The 26,935-nt window shown below is 39.1% G+C and overlaps 1 protein-coding gene across 1 annotated transcript in view; it reads right to left on the reverse strand.

Annotated features, from left to right (window-relative positions):
• The window catches only part of LOC130921097 (bromodomain-containing protein DDB_G0278469-like), a 33,643-nt gene extending 21,719 nt beyond the window's left edge, over positions 1 to 11,924 (reverse strand). The window contains exons 1-2 of the mRNA XM_057844748.1: positions 11,791 to 11,924; positions 231 to 410 (exon numbers count right to left, since the gene is read on the reverse strand). Of these exons, the coding sequence (XP_057700731.1) occupies positions 231 to 410; positions 11,791 to 11,824 (214 nt within the window). The 5' untranslated portion in view covers positions 11,825 to 11,924. The remainder of the gene's footprint in view (positions 1 to 230; positions 411 to 11,790) is intronic.
• Positions 11,925 to 26,935: the final 15,011 nt, after the last annotated feature.

Below are 26,935 nucleotides of genomic sequence, written 5' to 3' on the forward strand. Positions count from 1 at the left end.
TATATATATATATATATATATATATATATATATATATATATATATATATATATATATATATATAAATAATAATATATATGTAAATAAATAAAAATAGATAAATAAAAGACAATTAACGACAATATTTGCAGTTAAGAGGCTCCAAAAAATGAATTTGATCATTTCAAATCAAATTTTGCTCGACTGCTACTTTAGGTTCTCGAAAGTAACGCTTTCTCCAAGTTGCAAACCTTTTTGATCGTTACTCCGGGTCGTAACGGGAACATCGGTGTCATTCCGGGTGGTGTTGTCGTTTTGGGTCGTTCCCGACATGGTATTGTTTTCTGTCTGCATGCCATTTGTGGTGAAGCTGGTATTCATCGTCATGCCTGGAGGCGTTTGCGCTGCCGCCAACGAGACTAAAGCGACGCCTGCGGGAAGGTGAAGAATGTAGTTAGCTTTTTTACGTTAAGTAAAACATAAGTACAATGTAATAGGTTCATTTTGGGGTATTTCATTTCACCTCATTTCCTGTTGCTTTTTGATCACTTCCTGTTGATTTTGGGGCATTTCCGTGAGACTTCTGTTCATTGGTCACTTCCTGTTGATTTCGGCTCATTCCTGTACATATTGGGGTTCATCCTGTTCATTTGGGGGCATTTACAGGTCACTTCCTGTTCATTTTAGGTCATTTTCGGGTCTTTTCCTGTTCATTGGTCACTTCCTGTTGATTTCGGGCTATTTACAAATCACTTCCTATTGATTTTAGCTCACTTCTTGAATATTTTGGGTCACTTCCTGTTGATTTAGGGCATTTCTAGGTCGTGTTCTGCTCATCGTTCACTTCCTGTTGATTTCAGGGTATTTCTGGGTCGTTTCCTGTTCATCATCTGTTTTTTTTTTTTCCATTTTTTTTCAAACCTGTCCTGTTCAGCTGTTTTAAACGGAGAATGGAAGTCTAAGGGCTCAAATATACCAGATGCATGATCGTTCCGGTTCCAGTCCGGCTCAGTGTTGACTGCGTGCCGCGCAGTACGTCAAAAACAGGCAAATCATACCGGCTGCGCACGGCTGCGGTCCGCCAATCAGTGGCGCCACCAGGGGGTGGCCAGGGGTGGCCACGGCCACCCCACTTGCCAGTATATCGTTAGATGTTTGTAGCATTAGTTATGCATTTCATCCCAAATGAATGCATTTATTTTGTTTTGTTAAATGTACGGCTGTCAAATTTATCGCGTTAAAATTAATCACGTGAAAATATTTATCGCAATAAACGCATTCGCGGTACGACTCATTCACGCATTGTCGCAAACAGCCTACAATGGCGCCGTTTTGCTTATATACAGAGATAAGAGGCAGAGTCAAGTGAGTGGAGTAGATACAAGCATTCATCGGGGTCGTGCTTTTAATTGGCAAAAGCTTTGCCATCTCTCCCACAGCAACTGTAAATATTGTGGGAAGCGACGTGGGGAAGAATGACAGGAGTTGATCTTTTTCTTAACACCCTGTAGTGTACCCAACACAGAGAAGATATAGCATTTGCAGCCACCACACACAGTCATGGTTGCCCCACTTCCCATCATACATTTGGGCAGAACAGTTAAGTCTGTAACATGGGTTAAGATGACCTATTTTTAGCCAGTATTTGTTTTTCCCACACTCCCTGAATGCACCACAGCACATGACAAGTCACATTACACCAATTATCCAATCACCTAGGCACTATATAAGCTTCCTTGGCTCCTCTCCCTTCAGTCGTGTGGGAGAGAAGCCAATGAGCAACAGCTGCAGGTCAGTCTTGAACACTTTTTAATGCATCCAACCAATTGTTTTTCAAACTTGTTAACGGCTGTTTATAACTTATAGAACCAGACCTTTTAGTTGTGTTGGGGACCTGTTAGTGTGAGTGCTCAACTACATCCAAGTGAACTGGTGAGTCTGAATTTTTTCCATCTGTTGTTAGCGAATTAGCCACCATGCTAAATTAGGTTAGTTTATGTGATTTTCTGTGCCCGTTGGTGCTTTATTTTTGTATTTCTGTATGTTAGCATGCTAATGCTAACATGATAATGCTACCATGTGAAAACTTCTGCATTTTCATGTCTCTTGGTGCTTTATGATTGTATTTTGTTATGTTAGCATTCTGGGGCTAATGTGCTAATGCTAACATAGTATTGCATTTTTAGTCATTTCAATTGTTCAATTGGGTAGGTTGGTCCATACAGGCCAGGAGCCTGACGGTCCTCTTTTTCCTTGTCTTCAAAACAAGTCAGGGTCTGGTAGGAGGCTCTGCAGCCTGTTTTTCTCTCCCCACTACTCAAGTCAAGCATTTCCAATACCCGTTCAACCTGTGATTAATCAAGCAGCGCTAATGGACACTCACCTTGTATCGCCATAAACTGAAGCCATTCATTTGTACTCTTGACTGTTTGTAACTTACAAACGTTGGGGTGGGGAAAGTGAACTGGGTTTTTGTCTCCCTGTTGATCAACTGTTAACTTGTGTACACACTGGTATTTTGTAAATATTCTGTTTATTTTTTGTAAAATACATATTTCACTCAAACCAACTCTGTCTGTCTTTATTCATTGCCGCTGCCCTCTAGTAGCCGAACTAGATCGTCCTGATTTGCCCACTATTTTGTCACCTCAGTGGTGCTCTAACACGGCTCATACTTGTTATACTTGTATCATTTACTGAAAGCTCAACAAATACACTAGATGGCAATATTTAGTCACAATATACAAACTCACATTTATCCTTTAAGAATTACAAGTCTTTCTACCCGTGGATCCCTTTCACAGAAAGATTGTTAATAATGTTAATGCCATTTTGTGGATTTGTTGTTATAATAAACTAATACAGTACTTATGTACACTATGTTGAATGTATATATCCGTCTTGTCTTATCTTTCCATTCCAACAATAATTTACAGAAAAATATAGCATATTTTAGAGATGGTTTGAATTGCGATTAATTACAATAAATTATTATTTTTTAAAATTTTCGATTAAAAATGTTAATCGTTTGACAGCCCTAGTTAAATGTACACCTTATGCCTAATATATACATAACAGAATTGTTGTGGAACTCAAAATGTTGACTGGACAGTTATGGACTATGCACATTAAATCATTAGTAACATGAAATATTACACAATACACCAAAGTATATCAGTAGCCGTGTCCTTAAGTCTTTCTGATAGTTTTCCCCTGATCTTTTTACTGCAATAATGTAATGAAAACCTGAAATTATGGCTTTTAGTTTTGGCCACCCCAAGATTTTAAGTGGCCCCATCTGGCCACCCCTATGAAAAATTTCTGGAGGCACCGCTGCATTTAGGGGCATTTACGGGTAACTTCCTGGTCATTTTATGGGTCTTTTCCTGTTCATTGGTCACTTCCTGTTGATTTCGGGCTATTTACAAATCACTTCCTATTGATTTTGGCTCACTTCTTGAATATTTTGGGTCACTACCAGTTGATTTAGGGCATTTCTGGGTCACTTTCTGCTCATCGTTCGCTTCCTGTTGATTTCATGGTATTTTTGGGTCGTTTCCTGTTCATCATTTGTATTTATTTATTTTTTTAAAACCTGTCCTGTTCAGCTGTTTTAAACGGAGAATGGAAGCCTAAGGGCCCAAATATATGTATTAATTATATATATTGTATGTACATATGATATATTTTGGCATACATAATTATGATTATACAGTTTTTGTTGATTTTTATGGCATTTCCGGGTAACTTCCTGGTCATTTTAGGGCAGTGTCAGGTAACGTTCTATTACCTTCTGGTCACTTTCTGTTGATTTTGGGGCATTTCCGGGTCACTTGCTGTTCCTCGGTCACTTCCTGTTTATTTTAGGGCATTTCCGGGTAACTTACTATTCATTTTGGGTCCGTTTTTCTTGATTTTTAGGGCATTTCCGGGTAACTTCCTGTTAATTTCTGGTCACTTTCTGCTGATTGTGGGGCATTTCCAGGTCACTTCCTGGTCATTTTAGGGGAGTGTCAGGTAACTTTCTATTACCTTCTGGTCACTTTCTGTTGATTTTGGGGCATTTCCGGGTCACTTGCTGTTCCTCGGTCACTTCCTGTTTATTTTAGGGCATTTCCAGGTAACTTAGTATTAGTTTTGGGTCCGTTTTTGTTTATTTTAGGGCATTTCCGGGCAACTTCCTAATAGTTTTGGGTCACTTTCTATTGATTTTGGGGCATTTTAGGGCCACTTCATGCTCATCAGTCACTTCCTCTTAATTTTGGAGTATTTAAGAATATATATGATCGCGCGCTATAATGTGCCATTTAAAACAACGAAAAACACACGTGAGTCCATACTCATCAGAGAAGCAGAGAGAGAGAGCACATATTTTCGTTGCATATTGATATTTTAGTTATGTCTGTCTCTTAATTCCAGATTGATTGCATCATGATGAGATCAGGGCTCCATGTGTAGGGGGGCGGGGCCCTATTATGCCATAATATGGCGTATTTTAGAGATGGTTTGAATTGCGATTAATTACGATTAATTAATTTTTAAGCTGTGATTAACTCGATTAAAAATTTTAATTGTTTGACAGCCCGAATATGTTTACATATATATGTAAAGTAATATATATATATACATGTGTATATATTAGGGCTGTCAAACGATTAAAAATTTTAATCGAGTTAATTACACAAGATAAGACACAAGATGGATATATACATTAAACATACGGTACATAAGGACTGTATTTGTTTATTATAACAATAAATCAACAAGATGGCATTAACATTATTAACATTCTGTTAAAGCGATCCATGGATAGAAAGACTTGTTGTTCTTAAAAGAAAAATGTTAGTACAATTTATTGAAATTTTATATTAAACCCCTCTTAATGTTTTCGTTTTAATGAAATTTGTAAAATTTTCATTAAAAAAATAAACTAGTAGCCCGCTATTGTTGATGTCAATAATTACTTACACAATGCTCATGGGTGCTGAAGCCTATAAAATGAGTCGCACCAAAGCGCCAGCAGAGGGCGGCAAAACTCCATAAAACACAATTAACAAGTGAGCGTTTCACAGTACCGTCATTTAAATCTGTCTGAGTGGGGCATCTGCGTTAATTGCGTCAAATATTTTAACGTGATTAATTTTTTAAAAAAATGCCCGTTAACGCGATAATTTTGACAGCCCTTGTATATATACAGTATATACACAGTATGTAGCTCGAAAAGTGGAAGGAATAAGTTCAGCTTTTTTGGGTCCCACCCACTGCGCATTAAAAAAAAAAAAAAAGAAAAAAAAAAAACTCGTACATTTAAGGGTTAAAAATATGAAATTATTCTTGTAAACACATTCACTGCCATTGTGAATTACCTGTGACTGATCATCTTTCAATGCCATTGACGGCACTAAAACTTCAGTCCAGTTTACGTGGTTATTACATGTTACGTATATAGTTATTATCTGTTTATAACTCAATTTGCCCTGTGAAATTAAATATGTCCTACAATAACAGTCACAAATAAACTCATGAGGTCAATCTTAACTCATTGGCTGCCCTGATGGCGCTAGATGTCCAATCAATTTTGACTGGGAAGGGCGAACATTCATTTGCACTTTAAATGAGTGCCCTGTAAGGGTTTTAAAATGATAATTTGTGCATCAAAGGGTTAAAAAATATTATAGTCTTGTAAACTCATTCACTGCCATTGAATAGAATTGCCTATGAATGCTCATCTTTCAATGTCAATGACAGCGCTCAACCGCCAATCTATTATACATGGTTATTACATTGTACTTATACTGTATATTAATTTCTTGTTTATAGTTCAAGTTTCATATTACTTGGTTGTGTCGGTGGGTTTATATCTTTGTGCACATTTAAATTTTATGGCACATAATATCTCATAGAGCTGTTATAAACAACTGTTAAATAATCTGTAATATTTATAAAATGGATAGTGAACTACACGAACTAAAAAACAGCGTACTTGGAATTGGTGTCTCAACACTGCAGATTCCGGTGCCCAGCGCAAACTGTTGGTTTTTCTATGAAAAGTCAAGTAAAATACAGGAAAGAAAGAGAAACGTCTTGAATAGACCACCAGGTCGAAACTTGTGGGTGACTTTTCCCCCTCGACTCTATATACAAACCGACATCGTGTGTGCGCCAGGCACAAGAATTTCTGCGGTGGAACCACTTCCAGATACACGGCTTTTTTTTTTTTTTTTTTTTTTTTTTTTGTCTCCGCCAAAGTTGTCAGCACGTTGCGTGTTTGATACCATTGCCAGAAAAACACACATAATAGGACACCTTGCAGCTTTTAATGCTGTCCTTATAATGACGATCTGCTGCATCGTATATCACTTTGTGACTTTCCACCTCCATGATGAAACGTTCTTCGTCCATGTTCGCTGGTGTTTGTCCAGGCCCAGCTCCGCCCATTTTGTCGGATGCGTGTCCGGCAAAAATAGAAAATAACCTAGGGTGACTATATTTTGATTTCCAAAAAAGAGGACACTCAGCCCGGCCTCAAGATACTTGAATTTTACTCGAAATTCACTCAAAGAAGCCCCCTCACTCTGGATGGAAAAATGCACTTTGGAAAAAAAAAAAATAAATAATGACTTAAAATTTAAATTTAAAAAAAATATATATATATATATATTACTCGAAATTCACTCAAAGAAGCCCCCTCACTCTGGATGGAAAAATGCACTTTGGAAAAAAAATAAAAATATAATGACTTTAAAATAAAATAAAAATAAAAAATATATATATATATATATATATATATATATATATTACATGTATAATGTAGACTCATAGAAATGTAGTCAAGTAAATACACATACACACAGTGGGCTATGTGCCAACTAAACATTTTTATAAATTACTATCACGACAATTGCCCTTGACAAATTGTTATTCCCATTCAATTGATATTCTCATTCAATGTTCTAGATTGCACACAAACAAAAACCGAAATAAACTGACTAACTATTCAACCAGCATGTTTCCAAACGTAGCATTTAAAAACTACGTTTCCCATAATGCCTAGCGCGTTTTAGCTTACTGATAGCTAGCTGCAGCAAAAATCAAACTTTGCTATAAAAGTTTACAATCATCGGCAGCGCAACGATGCGACACCAAACGAGATTTTACAATCAAAGCTCCGACAGAAGTCAACAGTTGCCATTATATACGTATTTATCGTAAAAAACTTAACTGGTTAGGCATTGTGGCCAAATCGTCAACCCAGTAGATGGCGGTAATGCCTCATGATAGGGGTAAACTGCCAACAAAAACAAGAACTCCTCCTTCCCTCCCTTCTAGTTGGAGCCATATCAACTGCTACCACCCAGCGGCCGGAGGGATTCTCTTCAAATTGGTCCCGTGAAAAATCATAAAAACCGGACATTTTTATGAATTTATAAAACCTGCCCGGACCACGATATAACGTGAAAGTAGGACTTGTCCGGGCAAAAGAGGACGTTTGGTCACCCTAAAATAACCTATACCATCCGGCGGGCTGCGGCACGCCGGAGATGGTCCGCAGTCAATCCGGAGCACTGACGCGGCCGGTATACGTTGAACAATAGGATATAATGGGAACGGATTGGCTCCGGCGCTATTTTTTTTAACGGAGTCGGACGGGAACCGCAACAATCATGCATCTGGTGTATTTGGGCCCTTAGTGTCCGGTTGGTCTGAACAGTTTTAATGTTTCATATTGAGAGTATGACATACTCCCATTGTGATCATTCAACATACCTTCGTTTATTATGACAAAGCAGCGAACAGGAAGGGGTTATGGGGAACAAAAGAAAAGAACCACAAGAGAAGAAAGAAAACAAAAACAACAAGAACAAGAAATACATTGATCACCTACACTAAGTATGAATATGTTGGTGTTATTGTCAGCTAGATGTATTACCGGTTGACACCATGTGAGGGGCCTGTTGACCAGGGAAAGAAGGGGAGGGGTGTGAGGAAGTCTATAAGCCAAGTGATTGGGAGCGGTAGAGTGTACACAAATAAGCTCGGTGATTTAGAACCCAGTAATCGTGTGAATCCCTTGTGGGTGTAAGCCTGATGGCAACCGACCCTACGCTGCCCCACCGCCAGTCCCGGCACCGGGACCCCCCCACCCAAGCGCGCCCAATCACATCCAGCCGCAGCCCAGCAAAGGAGCCATCGTCCCCGCCCGGGATCCCGGGTGGTCCCCCCCCGGGCGACCAGTGCAGACCGGCACCGGCCTTCAGGGATGGCAAGAGGGGACACACCACCAACTCCACGTCCACACCCATCCCCATCCGCCCACCCGGCCCGCGACCCACAGCCGCAGCCCCCCAACTGACACTGTACGCCACGGGACCCCCAGCGGCCCACCAAGCCCAGGGTAGGGCAGGGTCTCCCGCCGGAGAAAGCAACATCCAGCCGATGCACCGGCACCCAGCCAGCGATCCGTGACGAAGCGCAAGGCGGATACCCAGTCGGAGAAGAGAGGGGAAGGCGGAGGCAGGAGAATGCCGGGGTGACGCGAGATCAGAGCCCCAACCTCCCCCCACTCCCGCGGCCGGCAGCCCAGTCAGAGGGGAGGCCATGCCCCGGGAGCCACGCCATAGAGAAAAAGTGTGGGACCCACCTACCGCCCTATTACTGTGGCTGCCAGGTTCCCAGCTGGCAGCCATTACCCAGCACCGTGATGGGATTGTGAGGGGAGCGTAGTGCAATGTATGCATTAAAATAGGAGAGGTTGGCTTGGGGCAGTTGGACCGCAGCATGGAATTTCTACCCAGCCGCCCGTCCCACCGCCCTTTGCCGGAGCTCTCATATGGAGTATGATGTGTGTGGTGTGTTAAAAAAGGTGCAGGGATGGCGGGGGCTGCCGTGAGGAGGTAACCGTGAGGCAACCCCCCCCACCCCCAACAGGTCCCAACCATTCCACAACCTTGGTGTGTGATGCATTGCGCCTGAGACCAGTGGATGTCCACCCCACCGGCAAGGGACGGCAAGCCCCACCCAAGGCCACGCGGGCCCCAAGAGGCCCCGCCGCCGACAGGAGGGCAGTGGCAGCCACCGCGGTCCAGAGAGGCGGACAGACCAAGGGGACGGGGGCGCATTGGTCTCTTCCTGTTGATTTCGGGGTATTTACGAGTCACTTCCTTATGATTTTGGCTTACTTCCTGTACAATTTTGGTAACTTCCTGTTAATTTTACGGCATTTTTGGGTCATTTTCTGTTCATGGGTCACTTCCTGTTGATTTCATTTCACTTCCCGTACATTTTCGGTCATTTCCTGTTGATTCCGGGGCATTTCCGAGTCACTCCCAAATGATTTCGGCTCACTTCGTCTACATTTTGGGTCATTTCCTGTTGATTTTGGGGCATTACCGTAAGACTTCCTGTTGATTGGTCACTTCCTATTGATTGCAGCTCACTTCCTGTACATTTTGGGTCATTTCCTGCAGATTCCGGGGCATTTCCGAGGCACTCCCAAATGATTTCAGCTAACTTTGTCTACATTTTAGGTCATTTCCTGTTGATTTTGGGGTAATTATGAGTCACTTCCTCTTGACTTTGGCTCACTTCCTGTACATTTTGGGTCATTTTCTGTTGACTTTGGGGAATTTCTGGGTCACTTTCTGGTCATCGGTCACTTCCTGTTGAATTCGGAGTATTTATGAGTCACTTCCTATTGATTTTGGCTTCCTGTACGTTTTGGATCATTTCCCGTTTTTTTTTCTGAGGCATTTCTGGGTAACTTCCTATTGAATTTTGGTCACTTTCTGTTGATTTTGGCTCACTCGCTGCACATCTGGGTCATTTCTTATTGATTTTGGGGCATTTCCAAGTCACTTATTGTTCATCAGTCACATTCTGTTGATATCTGAGTATTTACGAGTCACTTCCTGCTAATTTTTGGGCATTTCCTGGTAACTTCCTATTGATTTCAGCTCATTTCCTGTGCATTTTGGGTCATTTCCTGTTTATTCTGGGGCATTTACGGGTCACTTCCTGTTCATCGGTCACTTCCTGTTGATCTTAGGACATTTACAGGTCACTTCCTGTTGATTTTGTGGCATTTCCGAGTCACTCCCAAATGATTTTGGCTCACTTCGCCTACATTTTGGGTCATTTCCTGTTGATTTTGGGGCATTACCGTGAGACTTCCTGTTGATTGGTCACTTCCTATTGATTTCAGCTCACTTCCTGTACATTTTGGGTCATTTCCTGCGGATTCTGGGGCATTTCCGAGGCATTCTCAAATGATTTCAGCTAACTTTGTCGACATTTTAGGTTTTTTTCCTGTTGATTTTGGGGTAATTATGAGTCACTTTGGCTCACTTTCTGTACATTTTGGGTCATTTTCTGTTGACTTTGGTGAATTTCTGGGTCACTTTCTGGTCATCGGTCACTTCCTGTTGAATTCGGAGTATTTATGAGTCACTTCCTATTGAATTTGGGTCACTTTCTGTTGATTTTGGCTCACTCGCTGCACATCTGGGTCATTTCTTATTGATTTTGGGGCATTTCCAAGTCACTAATTGTTCATCAGTCACATTCTGTTGACATCTGAGTATTTACGAGTCACTTCCTACTTATTTTATCTCACTCCTAGTACATTTTGGGTCATTTCCTATTAAATTTTGGGCATTTCTATGTCACTCTCTGTTCGTCGGTCACTTTCTGTTAATTTTTGGGCATTTCCTGGTAACTTCCTATTGATTTCAGCTCATTTCCTGTGCATTTTGTGTCATTTACTGTTTATTCTGGGGCATTTACGGGTCACTTCCTATTCATCGCTCACTTCCTGTTGAGCTTAGGACATTTACAGGTCACTTCCTGTTGATTTTGTGTTACTGAAAAGGCAAGTGACTCAAGAATGTCCCCAAATGAATAGGAAATGACTCAAAATCAATAGAAAGTAACTTGTAAATGCCCTAAAATAAACAGGAAATGACCTGTGAATGCCCACAAACGACTGGCTGTGATGCTCTGGTTTCAATGCCATTGACGCCCCATTCAGTTAATATGAATTGGATGTCTTGCGCCGTCAAGTGAGCTAATGTCGACACTATTCTATTACAAGATTTTATACATTATATATTTTTCAATCAATAACCTTGCAAAATGGATTGGACTTCTCGTGCCGTCAATAGCATTGAAATATGAGCATTCACAGCCAACTCTTGTCAATGGAAGTGGCAATGACTGAGTTTAGAAAATAACTTCATATTTTCTAACCCTTTAATGCACAAAATATTTCTTTTAAACTCCTAAAGGGCTCTCATTTAACTCAATGGGCACCATTGACAGCGCTAGACGTCCAATACAGTTTGACTCAGAGGTGCGGATGAACTTTTGTTTACGATTAAGTTAATTTGTGACTGTTCTTATCAGACATATTTAAGTTTACTGTAAAATTTTAGTTATAAACATGTAATAAAGGTGTACGTACCTTGTAATAACCATGTAAAATGGATTGGACGTCTAGCATGCAATCAATGTAAATGGATGTAAACTATGTGATGATATCGGTTCATTTCATATCCTAAATTCAATTAAAAATTCATTTTAGAAGAATTAATATGATAAAAAATACAGAAAATTAATTAGAAAATACATTTAATGGAGTAAATAGAAATAAAAAATGTAAATATCCTAAATAAAGGAGTTTTTTTAATATAGAAGTGCGGTCTAACTTGATATTCATCACTTTAAAAAAAAAAAAAAAAAAAAAAAAAAAAAAACATAAGTATTAAATAAAACATTTTAAAAGTGACATTGACATTGAAAACTTTTTTCACTCACCGAACATGACGAAGTACGGTGTAAATGCCAACATGCTGAAAAGAATGAAAAAAAACTAAAAATATATTTAGAAGCGTAGAGTCGAAGGTGCTTAACAGACGGAAGTCAAAAAGAGGATGAAGGTCGCCGGCGAACGCAACAGGATGCTGCCTGTTTTCTTGCGACAATATTTGACAGCGTGAAACCGGATGAAACCAGTGGCAATCGTCAAGTCACTATTTCATTTGATTCTATTGATAGAGTCCAAATGTATTCAGACGCAATTTCAAGACTGGATCAGCTTTTCTGAGTGTGTTAAAATTTGTTTGAAAATACTGGGTTTTTCCCGCTAGTGCTCGCTAGATGTCGCTCTAGTTTAGGGTAAGGATTGAATCACAAGAATTGATTTGATTTTAATTTCAGGTTTTGGAATTTAGCATTATATAGTTAATTTGAATTTTTAAAATTTATTTATTTACTATATCTTTATTCAATATTTGATTATTCTACTATGTGTTGTAGTATACTAACACTGTACTGTATACTATAACTGTAACTATTGAGGTTTTCTGTACAATCATTAATTAAAAAAAAAAAATATTTACTATATCTTTATTCAATTTTTATTTTTTTCAACTATGTGTTATATTATACAAATATATATATATATAAGTTTAGACCATTAATTAGTATATAACTTTAACTGCAACTATTGAGGTTTTCTGTTTGATCATTACTTATTGAAAATAAATAAATAAATTAGGGCTGTCAAACGATTAAAATTTTTAATCGAGTTAATTACAGCTTAAAGATTAGTTAATCGTAATTAATCGCAATTAATCGCAATTCAAACCATCTATAAAATATGCCATATTTTTCTGTAAAGTATTGTTGGAATGGAAAGATAAGACACAAGATGGATATATACATTCAACATACGGTACATAAGGACTGTATTTGTTTATTATAACAATAAATCAACAAGACGGCATTAACATTATTAACATTCTGTTTAAGCGATCCATGGATAGAAAGACTTGTAGTTCTTAAAAGATAAATGTTATAGAAATGTTATATTAAAACCCCTTTTAATGTTTTCGTTTTCATAAAATTTGTAAAATTTTCAATCAAAAATAAACTAGTAGCCCGCCATTGTTGATGTCAATAATTACTTACACAATGCACATGGGTGCTGAAGCCTATAAAATCAGTCACACCCAAGCGCCAACAGAGGGCAGCAAAACTCCATAAAACGAAATTAACAAGTGGGCATTTCACTGTACTGTCATTTAAATCTGTCTGAGCGGGGCATGTGCGTTAATTGCGTCAAATATTTTAACGTGATTAATTTAAAAAATTAATTACCGCCCGTTAACGCGATAATTTTGACAGCCCTAAAATAAATATCTGTATATTTAAAAGTAGTTGTATATATTTATATATAACTATTAATACAGTATATATTATTTATAAATATAATCAAGATATGTTATATTTTACTATATATATAAATATATACATATATGTACATATATATTAAATATAATTTACATATTTATATATTATTGTTATAATGCTATTTAAATATTAATTATATACAGGTACTCCCCACGTTCCATTTGTAAACTGGCGACGTAACCCAAATTTCCACGAAAGTTGCAATTAACCCTTTGAGTACCCCTATAAACCCCCCAAATCTCAAAATAACTATCCAAAAACATGTATTATACGTCATTGTACTGTCCTAGCCAGACAGCGACATTTAGACATTCGGATGGATGGATGGATGGATGGATGGATTTATTTTTAAAAAAGGCACATTAACTGTTGCAGCAACTGTTCCTGTGCAAAATAGAACAAAAACTATTTAAAACACTGCACATTTTATGATTTATTAGTCCTGATCCAATACAGGAAAAAAAATGTTCCGGAAAAAGAAAAGTTTTACATGTTACTATCCCACTGAATTATTTTTAAACAAGAATGACAAAGAAAAATAGTTATTAAATGCTTCATTGAGTCAGTCCATTCAAATCCACTCATGCTGCTCACTTAACCACACACACAATGAATTGTCACTCACTTATACATGAGTATACAGTGAAGAAAATAAGTCCACTTTGCTATTTTGCAAAATCTCCCGCTTAGAAATCATGGAGGAGTCTGAAATTTTCATCGTAGGTGCATGTCCACTGTGAGAGAAATAATCTAAAAAGAAAAATCACCATGCATGATTTTATAACAATTTGTCTGACACACCTGCAAATAAGTATTTAGCTAGAATTCTGACCCTGAAAGACCTGTTAGTCCGCCTATTAAAAGTCCACCTCCGCTCCATGTATTATCCTGAATCAGATACACTTGTTTGAGGTCGATAGCAGCATAAAGAAACCTGTCCACCCCATACAATCAGTAAGACTCAAAATTGTGACATGGTCAAGGCAAGACAAGGCAAATTTATTTATATATCACATGAAGATTATAAAAATCACATTTAAATCAATACAACGTAAAAACCAAGACAAAAGATCGCATTTAATCACAAATAGAATTAAAAATAAATAAATAAAAATAAAACAAAAAACTACTACTACTAATAATAATTGAAATCAGCAATGGAGATAAGCACAAGAGGAATAGAAAGCAGGTAGATTGAAATATATAGACAGTTATGGATATGCAGTGCTAAACAAAAGCGTTTTTAGCCCTGATTTAAAAGAGCTAACAGTTTGAGCATACTTCAGACGTTCAGGTAACTTGTTCCAGAGGTGAGGAGCATAATAACTAAATGCTGCCTCACCCTGCTTGGTTCTTGTTCTTGGAACATGCAGAAGACCGGTTCCAGACGACCTTAGGGGTCTAGATGTCTCATAGGAATCTAACAAGTCAAGCATGTATTTTGGCCATTAAGTGTTTTGTAGTATTTTATAGTCTATCCTTTGACTCACTGGAAGCCAGTGTAGCGATTTCAAAACCGGTGTAATGTGGTCCAGCTTCCTTGTATTTGTGAGGACTCTGGCTGCATCATTCTGTACTAGCTGCAGCTTCCTGACTGATTTTTTTTATCAAGACCTGTAAATATACCGTTGCAGTAGTCCAATCTGCTGAAAATGAATGCATGCATAAGTTTTTCCATGTCAAGACCAAAGAGCTGTCCAAAGACACCAAAGACAAAATTGTTCACTTCCACAAGGCTGGCAAGGGCTACTTTTACAATTGCCAAGCAGCTTGGTGAAAAAAAGTCCACTGTTGGAGCAATCATTACAAAGTGGAAGAAGCTAAACATGACGGTCAGTCTCAATTGGAGTGGAGCCCCATATAAGACATCAGCTCCTAGGGTCTCAATGATCTAAGAAAGGTGAGGAATTAGCCCAGAACTACACGACAAGAGTTGGTCAATGACCTGAAAAAGCTGGGACCAACGTTTCCAAGGTTACTGTTGGTAATACAGTAAGACGTCATGGTTTGAAATCATCTATGGCACGGAAGGTTCCCCTGCTTAAACCAGCACATATCAAGGCCCATCTTAAGTTTGCTTATGACCATTTGGATGATGCAGAGTACTCGTGGGGGCAAGTTTTTAGGTCAGATGAGAGTAAAATAAAACTTTTTCGTCATAATTCCACTAACTTTGTTTGGAGGAAGAACAATGATGAGTACTATCTCAAGAACACCACCCCTACTGTGAAGCATGGGGGTGGTAGTATCATGCTTTTGGGGTGTTTTTTGCGCATGAGATAGGACGAGTGCACTGTATCAAAGAGAGGATGACTGGGGCCCCCTTATTGTGAGATTTTGGGGAACAACCCCCATCCTTCATTCAGAGCATTGAAGATGGGTCGTGCCTGGGTCTTCCAACATGACAATGACCGGAAGCACACAGCCAGGAAAACCAAGGAGTGGCTCTGTAAGAAGCATAACAAGGTGGGTGCGTGGGTCCCGTCGGGCGTGTGGTGGTCCCGTGGGCGGGAGGGGGCACCGCGCGAGTGCCGCCCCGGGGGCATGTCTGCTCGTACTGGTTACCGGAGAGGTGCTCCCTGGTGTCATACTGTGCGCCCCTCCCGCCCGGGGGTGGGGCGTCGCGCCTCCTTCCCCTTTGTCTGTCTCCGGCCCTGATCACCTCTCCGGGACCGCGGCAGCTGGCAGTGCCCTTCTGTTGCCGGGATCGTTGGCGGGGCCTCCTGGGGCCCATGAGACCTGGGGTTGGGCTTGTTGTCCCCCGCTGGTGGGGTGGATATCCCCTGGTCTCCGGCGCTCGGGTGGCGGGGTGAGGCGTGGGCAGATACGGGGGGGGGTCTGGGGCGGGGTTTGATCGGGGCCCTGGTGCTTTCCCTGCCCGATGGTTCTGGCGGACGGCGCCACGCCTGCGGAAGCTTGCCTCACAATTCACACACTCCTTACTTTGCACTGTAAATATCTTTCACACCCGCACCTACATACTCATTCATGCCTCCGGGGAGAGCCGGGACGGGGCCCATACAGTCTCAGCCCGGCTCCGCCTTGATTTCATTGCATCACACACCAAGGTTGTGGGATGGATGGGACCTGTTGGGAGGAGGTGACATCACGGTTACCTCCTCACGGCAGGATGGTGGTGCGTCCCCTCTTCCCATCCCTGAGGGCCGGTTGATGGGAACGCGGGTGGCTGGGGCACCACCGTGGATCCCTGGGAGGTGACGATGGCCCCTTTGCTGGGCTGCGGGAGAAGGAATTGGCTGCGCTGCCCCCCGCCCCCGATTTGCTGGATGGGGTCCGTGGCCCTGGGGTGGCGCCTGTGCAGTGTCTACGCTCTTCTGCGTGGCTATCGCATGTTTAATGGTATTCGTGCATGGCTGGATTGGGCACGCTCGAGTGGTGGATCTTAGCGATGGGGCGGCGTAGGGTCGGTTGCCAACGGGCTCACACTTACATGGGATTCATACGATTACTGTGTTCTAGGTCAGAGGGCTGATTTGTGTACACACCACCCCTCCCAGTCACTTACCTTCTAGACCCCCCCCCCCTCTCTCTTTCTCTCATATACTTATTTTCTTCACTGTATACGCTACTTCTCAGTCACATTGTTCATCTGAATAATGCAAAAATCGGTGGTTCATTCTTTGGGATAATCCGGTATGATCAATTTTCTGCCTGACTGAGCGAGAACAACATATTTGCTGTATAGGTCGCACCTGCATTTTTGAATGACAATTTCATTTAAAAAATGTGACTTATACACGAGTATATACGCTGCTTGACAATCACGCTGTTTATCTGAATATCACAAATATCATTCCTAGCATAATCCGGAATGATCATTTTCCCGCGTGACACATTTCACTTCCAGCGAATGTCCGTTCTTCAGAGCGAGACCCTCGGGCAGGTTGCGCCGGAGCAGTAGATGAGCTAATCGAGTAGAGAAGGAGGAGGAGGAGAGTGTTTCTATGTGTGCGAGCGAGCGAGCCGGACCACCCACCCGGCGGATTCAGAGGCACAGGATTCACAGCCCATTCTGTTGACCTGGCTCTGGGCGAGACCCTCCCCGATTGTTTCCGAGGAGCCCCCGGCGGCGGGCTGCGTTTCTACCCTACGGCCGCACAAAAGGCGTCGGAATTGTGTCGCTAGAGGAGCACTTGTGGAGCGGACCTCCCGCCGGCCTGAATGAAACATCTGCTCAGAGAAATCACGGTCTCGTTGATGCCGCTTCTTGTATCGGAGGGGAAAATGATGCAAAACTCAAACTGTTGGTTGATCGTGAAAAATTAGATTAATTAGCTTAACCAATTAAATTGATTAGATGCTATATATTTCTTTAAAAACATGGTGGAAAAGCAGCTTCGCTAGTTCGGCAGATAGCGAACCGTTCCCAGTACCTTAAATTTAAATACAGAATATACTGTGGGGCAAATAAGTATTTAGTCAACCACCAATTTTGGAAGTTCTCCTACTTGAAAATATTAGAGAGGCCTGTAATTGTCAACATGGGTAAACCTCAACCATGAGAGACAGAATGTGGGGAAAAAAAAACAGAAAATCACATTGTTTGATTTGTAAAGAATTTATTTTCAAATTAGAGTGGAAAATAAGTATTTGGTCTCCTACAAACAAGCAAGATTTCTGGCTGTCAAAGAGGTCTAACTTCTTCTAACAAGGTCTAACGAGGCTCCACTCGTTACCTGTATTAATGGCACCTGTTTTAACTCATTATCGGTAGAAAAGACACCTGTCCACAATCTCAGTCAGTCACACTCCAAACTCCACTATGGCCAAGACCAGGGGTGAAAGTGGCGAGAATTTCTTGCCGGAACTCTCCGACGTGAAGGTCGCCACTGAGCCAGAAAATTTATTTATTTATTTATTTATTTTCTTTCAATTTTTTTTTGGGGGGGGGGTGGGGTTAAGCCTCTTAAACTATTGAAATGCAAAGAAAACTGTTTTAGCACAGTTATTTCTATAATACATACAAAAGCTGATTTTCTTTAGAAATTTTTTCAATGATTTGCAAAATAAAAGTTAACAAAAACACCAATAACCCCAACCTCCATCTCCTAATTTTTATTTTCCCTCATTTCCTCATATACTAAATGCCAAATCTCAAGCTTAACTACTTAAGAACATAGGATGTATAATAAAATTGAAGTTAATGTAAACATTTTAGGGCTATCAAACTTTTTTTAATCGAGTTAATTACAGCTTCAAAATTAATTAATCCTGATTAATCGCAATTCAAACCATATATAAAATATGCCATATTTTTCTGTAAATTATTGTTGGAATGGAAAGATAAGACACAAGTTGGATATATACATTCAACATACGGTACATAAGTACTGTATTAGTTTATTATAACAATAAATCAACAAGATGGCATTAACATTATTAACATTCTCTTAAAGCGATCCATGGATAGAAAGACTTGTAGTTCTTAAAAGATAAGATAAATGTTAGTACATGTTATAGAAATTTTCGTTTTATTAAAATTTGCAAAAATGTTCAATCAAAAAATAAACTAATAGCTCGCCATTGTTGATGTCAATAATTACACCATGCTCACTCAGCATACTTACACTTAGCATTAATTAATTTTTTTTTTTTACATAGCGTTTTGACAGTTGCCGTCATATTTTCGGAATCAAAGCATCGTGTACCGGAACAGCATTCCGGCCCTGAATATTATACCAGAACAGCATTCGGGCCCTGAATCTTAGACCGGAACTGCGTTCTGGCCCTGAATCTTATACCGGAACTGCGTTCCTGACCGGTCTGGCCCACTTTCACCCCTGGCCAAGACCAAAGAGCTGTCGAAGGACACCAGAGACAAAATTTTAGACCTACATCAGGCTGGGAAGACTGAATCTGCAATAGGTAAAACGCTTGGTGTAAAGAGATCAACTGTGGGAGCAATTATTACCACTGATAATCTCACTCAATCTTGGGCTCCATGCAAGATCTCACCCCGTGGCGTCAAAATGATAGCAAGAACGGTGAGCAAAAATCCCAGAACCACACGGAGGGACCTGGTGAATGACCTACAGAGAGTTTGGGCCACAGTAACAAAGGGTACTATCAGTAACACAATGCGCCGCCAGGGACTCAAATCCTGCACTGCCAGACGTGTCCCCCTGCTGAAGACAGTACACGTCCAGGCCCGTCTGTGATTCGCTAGAGAGCATTTGGATGATCCAGAAGAGGACTGGGAGAATGTGTTATGGTCAGATGAAACCAAAATAGAACTTTTTGGTAGAAACGCAGGTTCTCATGTTTGGAGGAGAAAGAATATTGAATTGCATCCGAAGAACACCATACCCACTGTGAAGCATGGGGGTGGAAACATCATGCGTTGGGGCTGTTTTTCTGCAAAGGGACCAGGACGACTGATCTGTGTAAAGGAAAGAATGAATGGGGCCATGTATCGAGAGATTTTGAGTGAAAATCTCCTTCCATCAGCAAGGGTATTGAAGATGAGACGTGGCTGGGTCTTACAACTTCACAATAATTCTGGACACACAGCCAGAGCAACAAAGGAGTGGCTTCGTAAGAAGCATTTCAAGGTCCTGGAGTGGCCTAGCCAGTCTCCAGATCTCAACCCCATGGAAAAACTGTGGAGGGAGTTGGAAAGTCCATTTTGCCCAACGACCAGTGTTGTTAATCTTACTGAAAAAAAGTAATTAATTATAGTTACAAATTACTTCTCCCAAAAAGTAATTGCGTTAGTAACTCAATTACCTGAATGTAAGAGTAATTAGTTACTTGGCAAAGTAATTGGTGATAATTACTTTTTTTTTTTTCCTTCAAAAAAAAAAAAAAAAAAAAAAAAAAAAAAAAACATTGGCCACACTATGTGAAGTTTTTTGTGAAGGTTTTTGGTACAATTGGCCCGAGCCCAATTCTTTACCCTAATTTACCCTTTACCCTGAATCAACTGTTAAAAGTTGTTAAAATTGCTCCCATTATTGCATTTGTTCCCGTCTCTCTACTTTCGACATATGAAAGTTTTAAAACTGTTTCATCATTTAAAGATATATTCAAGTCAAGATTTTGCCGATTTAGAAGTATTTTAGATAAAAAGTTACTTAGGTTCGCTAGGAAGGTTCTCTACAACAGAGCCGTCCTAAAAAGTCTACTGCTTTAAGATGGCGGCTGTCTACTAACGCATTTAGTGCCATGCAGTGTTGTTAATTTACTTTAAAAAAGTAATTAATTACAGTTACCAATTACTTCTCCCAAAAAGTAATTGCGTTAGTAACTCAGTTACCTGAATGTAAGAGTAATTAGTTACTTGGCAAAGTAACTAGTGATATTTTTTTTTTCCTCAAAAAAAAAAAAAAAACAAAAAACAAAAAACAGGTCACACAATGTGAAGCTTAAAGGGTTTGGGGGACAATTGGCCCTAGCCCAATTCTTTACCCTCCACTTAACTAGACACAAGGGTATTGCGATAACTAGCTAGTAACCTTTGCTATGTGTGGAAGTCATTTAAAGTTGTGAATCAATCGTTAAAGTTGTTAAAATTTCTCCCGTTATTGCATTAGTTCCCTTCTGTCTACTTTAAACATGTGTAAGTTTTAAAATTGTTTCATCATTTAAAGATAGATTTAAGTTAAGATTTTGCCGATTTAGGAGCATTTTAGATTTTAAAAAAAATACTTAGGTTCGCTAGGAAGGATCTCTACATCAGGGCCTTCCTGAGAGGTCTACTGCTTTAAGATGGCGGGTGTTTACAAACGAATGTAGTCCTTAAAACATGTTGGCAATGCAGCAGTGTCTGTCATTTGAATCTAGTTCTATAATATGATATCTACCGTGTCATGTGGGTGTAGTTTGTCGGCTATGGCTGCAGTCAGGTATTATTGGAGCCACCTAGCATCGCGGTTGCAACGGCGTCTTCCCCACTCCTGCTCTGCTCTCGTCCCCGTGAGTCCGTTTCTCTCAGACTTTTTTTTTTATTCAACCAACTTAGTAACGCATAGTAACGCACGCCTTTCCCGCCTCAGTAATGGTAACGGCGTTGCCAAGATGAGAAAAGTAATTAATTAGATTACTCATTACTGAAAAAAATAACGCCGTTAGTAACGCCGTTATATTGTAACGCCGTTATTAACAACACTGCCAACGACAGCCCCAAAACATCACTGCTCTAGAGGAGATCTGCATGGAGGAATGGGCCAAAATACCAGCAACAGTGTGTGAAAAGCTTGTGAAGAGTCACAGAAAACGTTTGGCCTCCGTTATTGCCAACAAAGGGTACATAACAAAGTATTGAGATGAACTTTTGGTATTGACCAAATACTTATTTTCCACCATGATTTGCAAATAAATTCTTTAAAAATCAAACAATGATATTTTCTGTTTTTTTCCCACATTCTGTCTCTCCTGGTTGAGGTTTACCCACGTTGACAATTATAGGCCTCTCTAATATTTTCAAGTGGAAGAACTTGCACAATTAGTGGTTGACTAAATACTTATTTACCCCACTGTACATCGCGTTGTTTTTTTTATTTTTATCTTTTGCGAAAACCTGTTAGCTACATGCTAATAGACATTGAAACATGCCATTGTCGCGCTAACGAAAATTTGCATGGCGTTGTTGCACTTCACTATCAAAACAATGAATATTCACTTATGAAAATCTCTCGTTCTTCTTCTACTGTAATAGTAAACATTTATAACAAAGAAAATTAAAATACAGAATATGCTTCAAATGTATTTGTTCCCAAAACACCTGTTAGCTCTCTGCTAATATAGGTTGGAAAATAACATTGATGCGCTAACGAAACTTTGCATCGTTTTGTTGAATTTAATAACTGCGTCATACGTTCAACTGCACTCTAGTTCACTGGTATCAAACTTGCGATCCGGGGGCCAACTCTGGCCCGGCAAATCATTTTACGCGGCCCGTCAAAGTAAATCATGTCCTATTTTTCGCAAATTGTTTTTTTTTTTTTTTTAAGTTTTCAAATTTATATTTTATGAAATGTCAATTATTTAATTTTTTTAAATTGAATTACAAATTTTAATCATTAAGAGAATACAGTATTTACTGTTTTCTTTAGTTTTGTAAAACAAAAAAAATTAAAATGCAGAACATACTTCAAAATCATTTGTTCCCCCAAAATTCTATTAGCTCCATGCTAATATATGTTGGAAAATGCCATTGACGCGCTAATGAAAATTTGCATAGTTTCATTGTATTTAATAATTGCGTAATATGTCCAATTACTTCAACAGTGTCAAAATGGTGGCCCGGGGGCCAAATCTGGCACGCCAAATCCTTTTGCGCAGCCCGTCAAAGTAAATAACGTCACATTTCTTGCAAAAAAAAAACGTTTTTTTAAGTTTTCAAATTTAAATTTTAAAAAAAGGTACATCAAATTTTTGTAGACATCTGAGATTTTCTCTTTAAAATAAAAAATTAATTACAATTTTTGAAAATTAAATAAAGAAAATCTGGCCTGCCAAATCATTTTATGTGGCCCATCAAAATAAATCATGTCACGTTTTTTGTGAAAAAACATTTTTTTGCTTTTCAAATTTCAGTTTTAAAAAATGGATGCCAAATTTTCGTTGACAAAAATCTAACATTTTCTCTTTCCAAAAAAATATGAATAAATATAATGTAATTACAAATTTTTTTTTTTTAAATTAGAGAGACTGTCATTTTGTGTGGCCCATCAAAGTAAATCATGTCATTTTTTTAACTTTTCAAATTTAAATTTTAAAAAGTGGGTGTCAAATTTTCGTCAACAAAAATCTGAGATTTTCACGTTTTAAAAAAAAAAAAAAAAATCACAATTTAAAAAAATCAAGAGAATACGGCCCGCCAAATCATTTTGTGCGGCCCGTAAAAGTAAATCATGGCACGTTTTTTGCGATAAAAAAAGAAAAATCAAATTTAAATTTTATAAAATGGATTTCAAATTTCAAAAACTCTTATTAAAAAAAAAAAAAAATTATATATATATATATATATATATATATATATACATATATATAAAATTTCATTACAATTTTCAAAAATTAAAGAGAATCTTACCGTTTTCTTTAATTTTTGAAAAGAAAAAGAAAAGAAAAATTTTGAAAAGAAAAAAAATTATGTAATTAAACAAAGGTGAATCGTGAAAAATCAATAAATATATATAAAAATTTTGCCTTTTTTTAAATTTATTTTTTTATTAAATAAAATAATTCATTGAAAAATAATGCATTCAATATTCTCTTCATTTATTCACGTCCCATTCAGTAAATTATGACACTTTACAAAGTTGACCTTGTTTTAACTGTCTGTGTGTTAAGGTCAAAACACATAATAACATCTTTACTAAGCATTAATTCACGTCCCCGATATGTCAGGCTTCTAACACAATCCTAAAAAAACATTCAAATAAAGTGTTATCGCTATTTTTTCTCTCTGTCCAATTTGGCCAGAACTATATTTTGATGGCCATGACATCACACTGGCTAATCTACAAAATAGCCGCATGCGTCTCTCACTACTAGCCACGGTCCACCCCCCCCCCCCCCCCCCCCACACACACACAGAATGCAGTGAAACCACTGAGACATTTCACTTTAATTGAAGTGGAAACAAAGATCCTTGACATGCTTCCTGGTCACTCGTTCCCTTTAATCAATTTCCTCCCTTTTGGCCTTATATCATCTGTAATTACTTTTCCTTACCCGCCCCCTTGTGGGGTCCGCACTCACACATATTGAGAAGCTTTTACTATCAAGCAAAACGTGGGCATCAGCCCTCCAAGGCTCCTTCCAGTCCCAGATGAACAATAGTGAGGGCCCACAGGCTCCAGAACCCCACCAGGACGCCCCTGACCCCTTGCCCACTAGGGGTGTGACAATATATCGAAAAGGTTTTGATACTTTGTAGCCTAAAAGGTAAAATGTGTTAAATAGGATCCAACAGGTTGCCACTAAAGTCTTCCATTAGAATAGTGTCTACGTGAGCTCACTGGCTGCCATTGACGGCGTTAGGCATCCAATTCTTTTTGACTGAATTGGACGTCTAGCTCCGTCATTAGCATTGAAACCAGAGCATTCACAGCCAGTCTTATAGGCATTTTTTCATTTTAGGTAATTTACTGTTTACTTTCTGTTGATTTTTGAGCCGCTTCCTATTTATTAGGGGACATTCTTGAGTCATTTCGTCTTCAGTAACCCAGAATCAACAGGAAGTGACCCAAATTCAAAAGGTTGTGACTCATAAATACCGACGAACATGAAGTGACCTGGAAATGCCCCAAAATGAACAAAAACTGACCCAAAATGAAAATGAAGTTACCCGAAAATGCCCTAAAATCAACAGGAAGTGACCGATGAACAGGAAGTGACCCAGAAATGTCCCAAAATCAGCAGAAGGTGACCTAAACTCAAGAGGAAGTTACCCGGAAATACTCTAAAATCAACAGGAAGTGACCGATGAACAAAGAAGTAACATGGAAATTCCCCAAAATCAAAGGGTGACCCGAAAACAATAGGAAGTTACACAAAAAACTGTAAAATCGACAGGAAGTGACCGATGAATAGGAATGGACCCAGAAATGCCCCAAAATCAGCAGAAAGTGACGCGAAATTAATAGGATGTTACCGGGGAATGCCCTAAAATCAACAGGAAGTGACCGATGAACAGGAAGTTACCCGAGAATGCCCCAAAATCAATAGAAAGTGCCCGAAACAAGAAGTTATCTGAAACTGCCCTAAAATCAACAGAACCTGAACATGAATTGACCCGGAAACACCCAAAAATCAACAGAATGTGACCCGAAAATCAATAGGAAGTTACCCGGAAATGCTTTAAAATCAACAGGAAGTGACCGACGAACAAGAAGTGACCCAGAAATGCCCCAAAAACAACAGAAACGGACCCAAAAATTAATAGGGCGTTACCCAGAAATCTCCTAAAATCAGCAGAAGGTGACCGATGAACAAGGAAGTGACATGGAAATTCCCCAAAATCAGAAAGTGACCCGAAATCAATAGGAAGTTACCCAAAAATACTGAAAAATCAACAGGAAGTGACTGATGAACAAGAAGTGACCCAGAAATGCCCCAAAAACAACAGAAACGGACCCAAAAATTAATAGGACATTACCCAGAAATCTCCTAAAATCAGCAGAAGGTGACCCAAAATTAATAGGAAGTTACCTGGAAATGCCCCAAAATCAACAGAAGGTGACCGGAAATCAATAGGAAGTTACCCAGAAATATGCTTAAATCAACAGGACGAGACCGATGAACAAGGAAGCGACATGGAAATTTCCCCAAAATCAGAAGGTGACCTGAAATCACTAGGAAGTTAACCCAAAATACTGTAAAATCAACGGGAAGTGACTGATGAACAAGAAGTGACCCGCAAATGCCCATAAATGAACAGAAAGTGACCCAAAATCAATAGGAAATTACCGGGAAATATTCTAAAATCAACAGGAAGTGACTGATGAACATGTAGTGACCCAGAAATGCCCCAAAATCAATAAAAACGGATCCAAAATTAATAGGAATTTACCCAGAAATGCCCTAAACTCAACAGGAAGTGACCGATGAACAGGAAGTGACACAGAAATGCCCCAAAACCAATAGAAACTGAGCCCAAAATTAATGAAATGTTATCCGGAAATGCCCCAAAATCAACAGGAAGGGATCAATGAATTGAAAGTCACCCGGAAATGCCCCAAAATCAATAGAAAATGACCCGAAATGAATAGGAAATTACCTGGAAATATTTTAAAATCAACAGGAAGTGACTGACGAACAAGAAGTGGCCCGGAAGTGCCCCAAAATCAACAGAAAGTGATCTGAAATCAATAGGTAGTGTCTCACTAACAGTGCGAAAATGATTAATCGATTAACTTGAGTAATTCAATTAGAAAAAAATAAATCGAATTAAATTTTGCGGCTTGGAGTATGCGTTTAATTAAAGTGGCATTGTAATGGTTTGCCTTGAAAGTGTTTGTATTTAGTTTTTTTGATTAGATTTATTGATTTCACATGGCTGAATCCAGCTGCTCCCTGTGAAGACCAATGTAAGCTAAGTTTTTGTTTGAGCTAATGTTTTTTTTAATGCATTCGTAATTTAGCTTATTGGTATATTTTGCCGTTTTTTTTTTTTTTTTTTTTTTTTTTTTTTTTTGTGGCAATATGTGTTTGAACCAATTGTTAAGAGCATTGTAAAAAAAATAATAATCATAATAATTAGCATTTTATAGCATTTAAGCTAACGGATTTTTGCAATGTAAGTTAGCCAAATGTTCTTTTGTTGTACTTAGATCCTCATTTCTTTATTTTTTTTTCATACAGTTTGAGGTCCAGCTCTAAATTTTATGTTCCTTATCCTTACTCAATTCTTCGAACTAACTAGTTCATTAATAATCGACTACTAAAATAATCAATAGCTGCAGACCGACTTACAAATACCACCAAATTTAACAGGAAGCGACCGATGAACATTGAGTGACATGCCCCAAAATCAACAGAAAGTGACCCAAAAAGTAATAGGAAGTCACACGAAAATGCCCTAAAATCAGCAGGAAGTGACCGATGAACAGGAAGTGACCCGGAAATGCCCCAATGTCGACAGTAAATGTACATGAAGTGAGTCGAAATCAACAGGAAGTAATAATAATAATAATAATAATAATAATACATTTTGTTTCTAGAGCACTTTTCAAACCACAGA

The sequence above is a fragment of the Corythoichthys intestinalis genome, chromosome 8 (assembly GCF_030265065.1).
Source record: "Corythoichthys intestinalis isolate RoL2023-P3 chromosome 8, ASM3026506v1, whole genome shotgun sequence".
NCBI lineage: Eukaryota > Metazoa > Chordata > Actinopteri > Syngnathiformes > Syngnathidae > Corythoichthys > Corythoichthys intestinalis.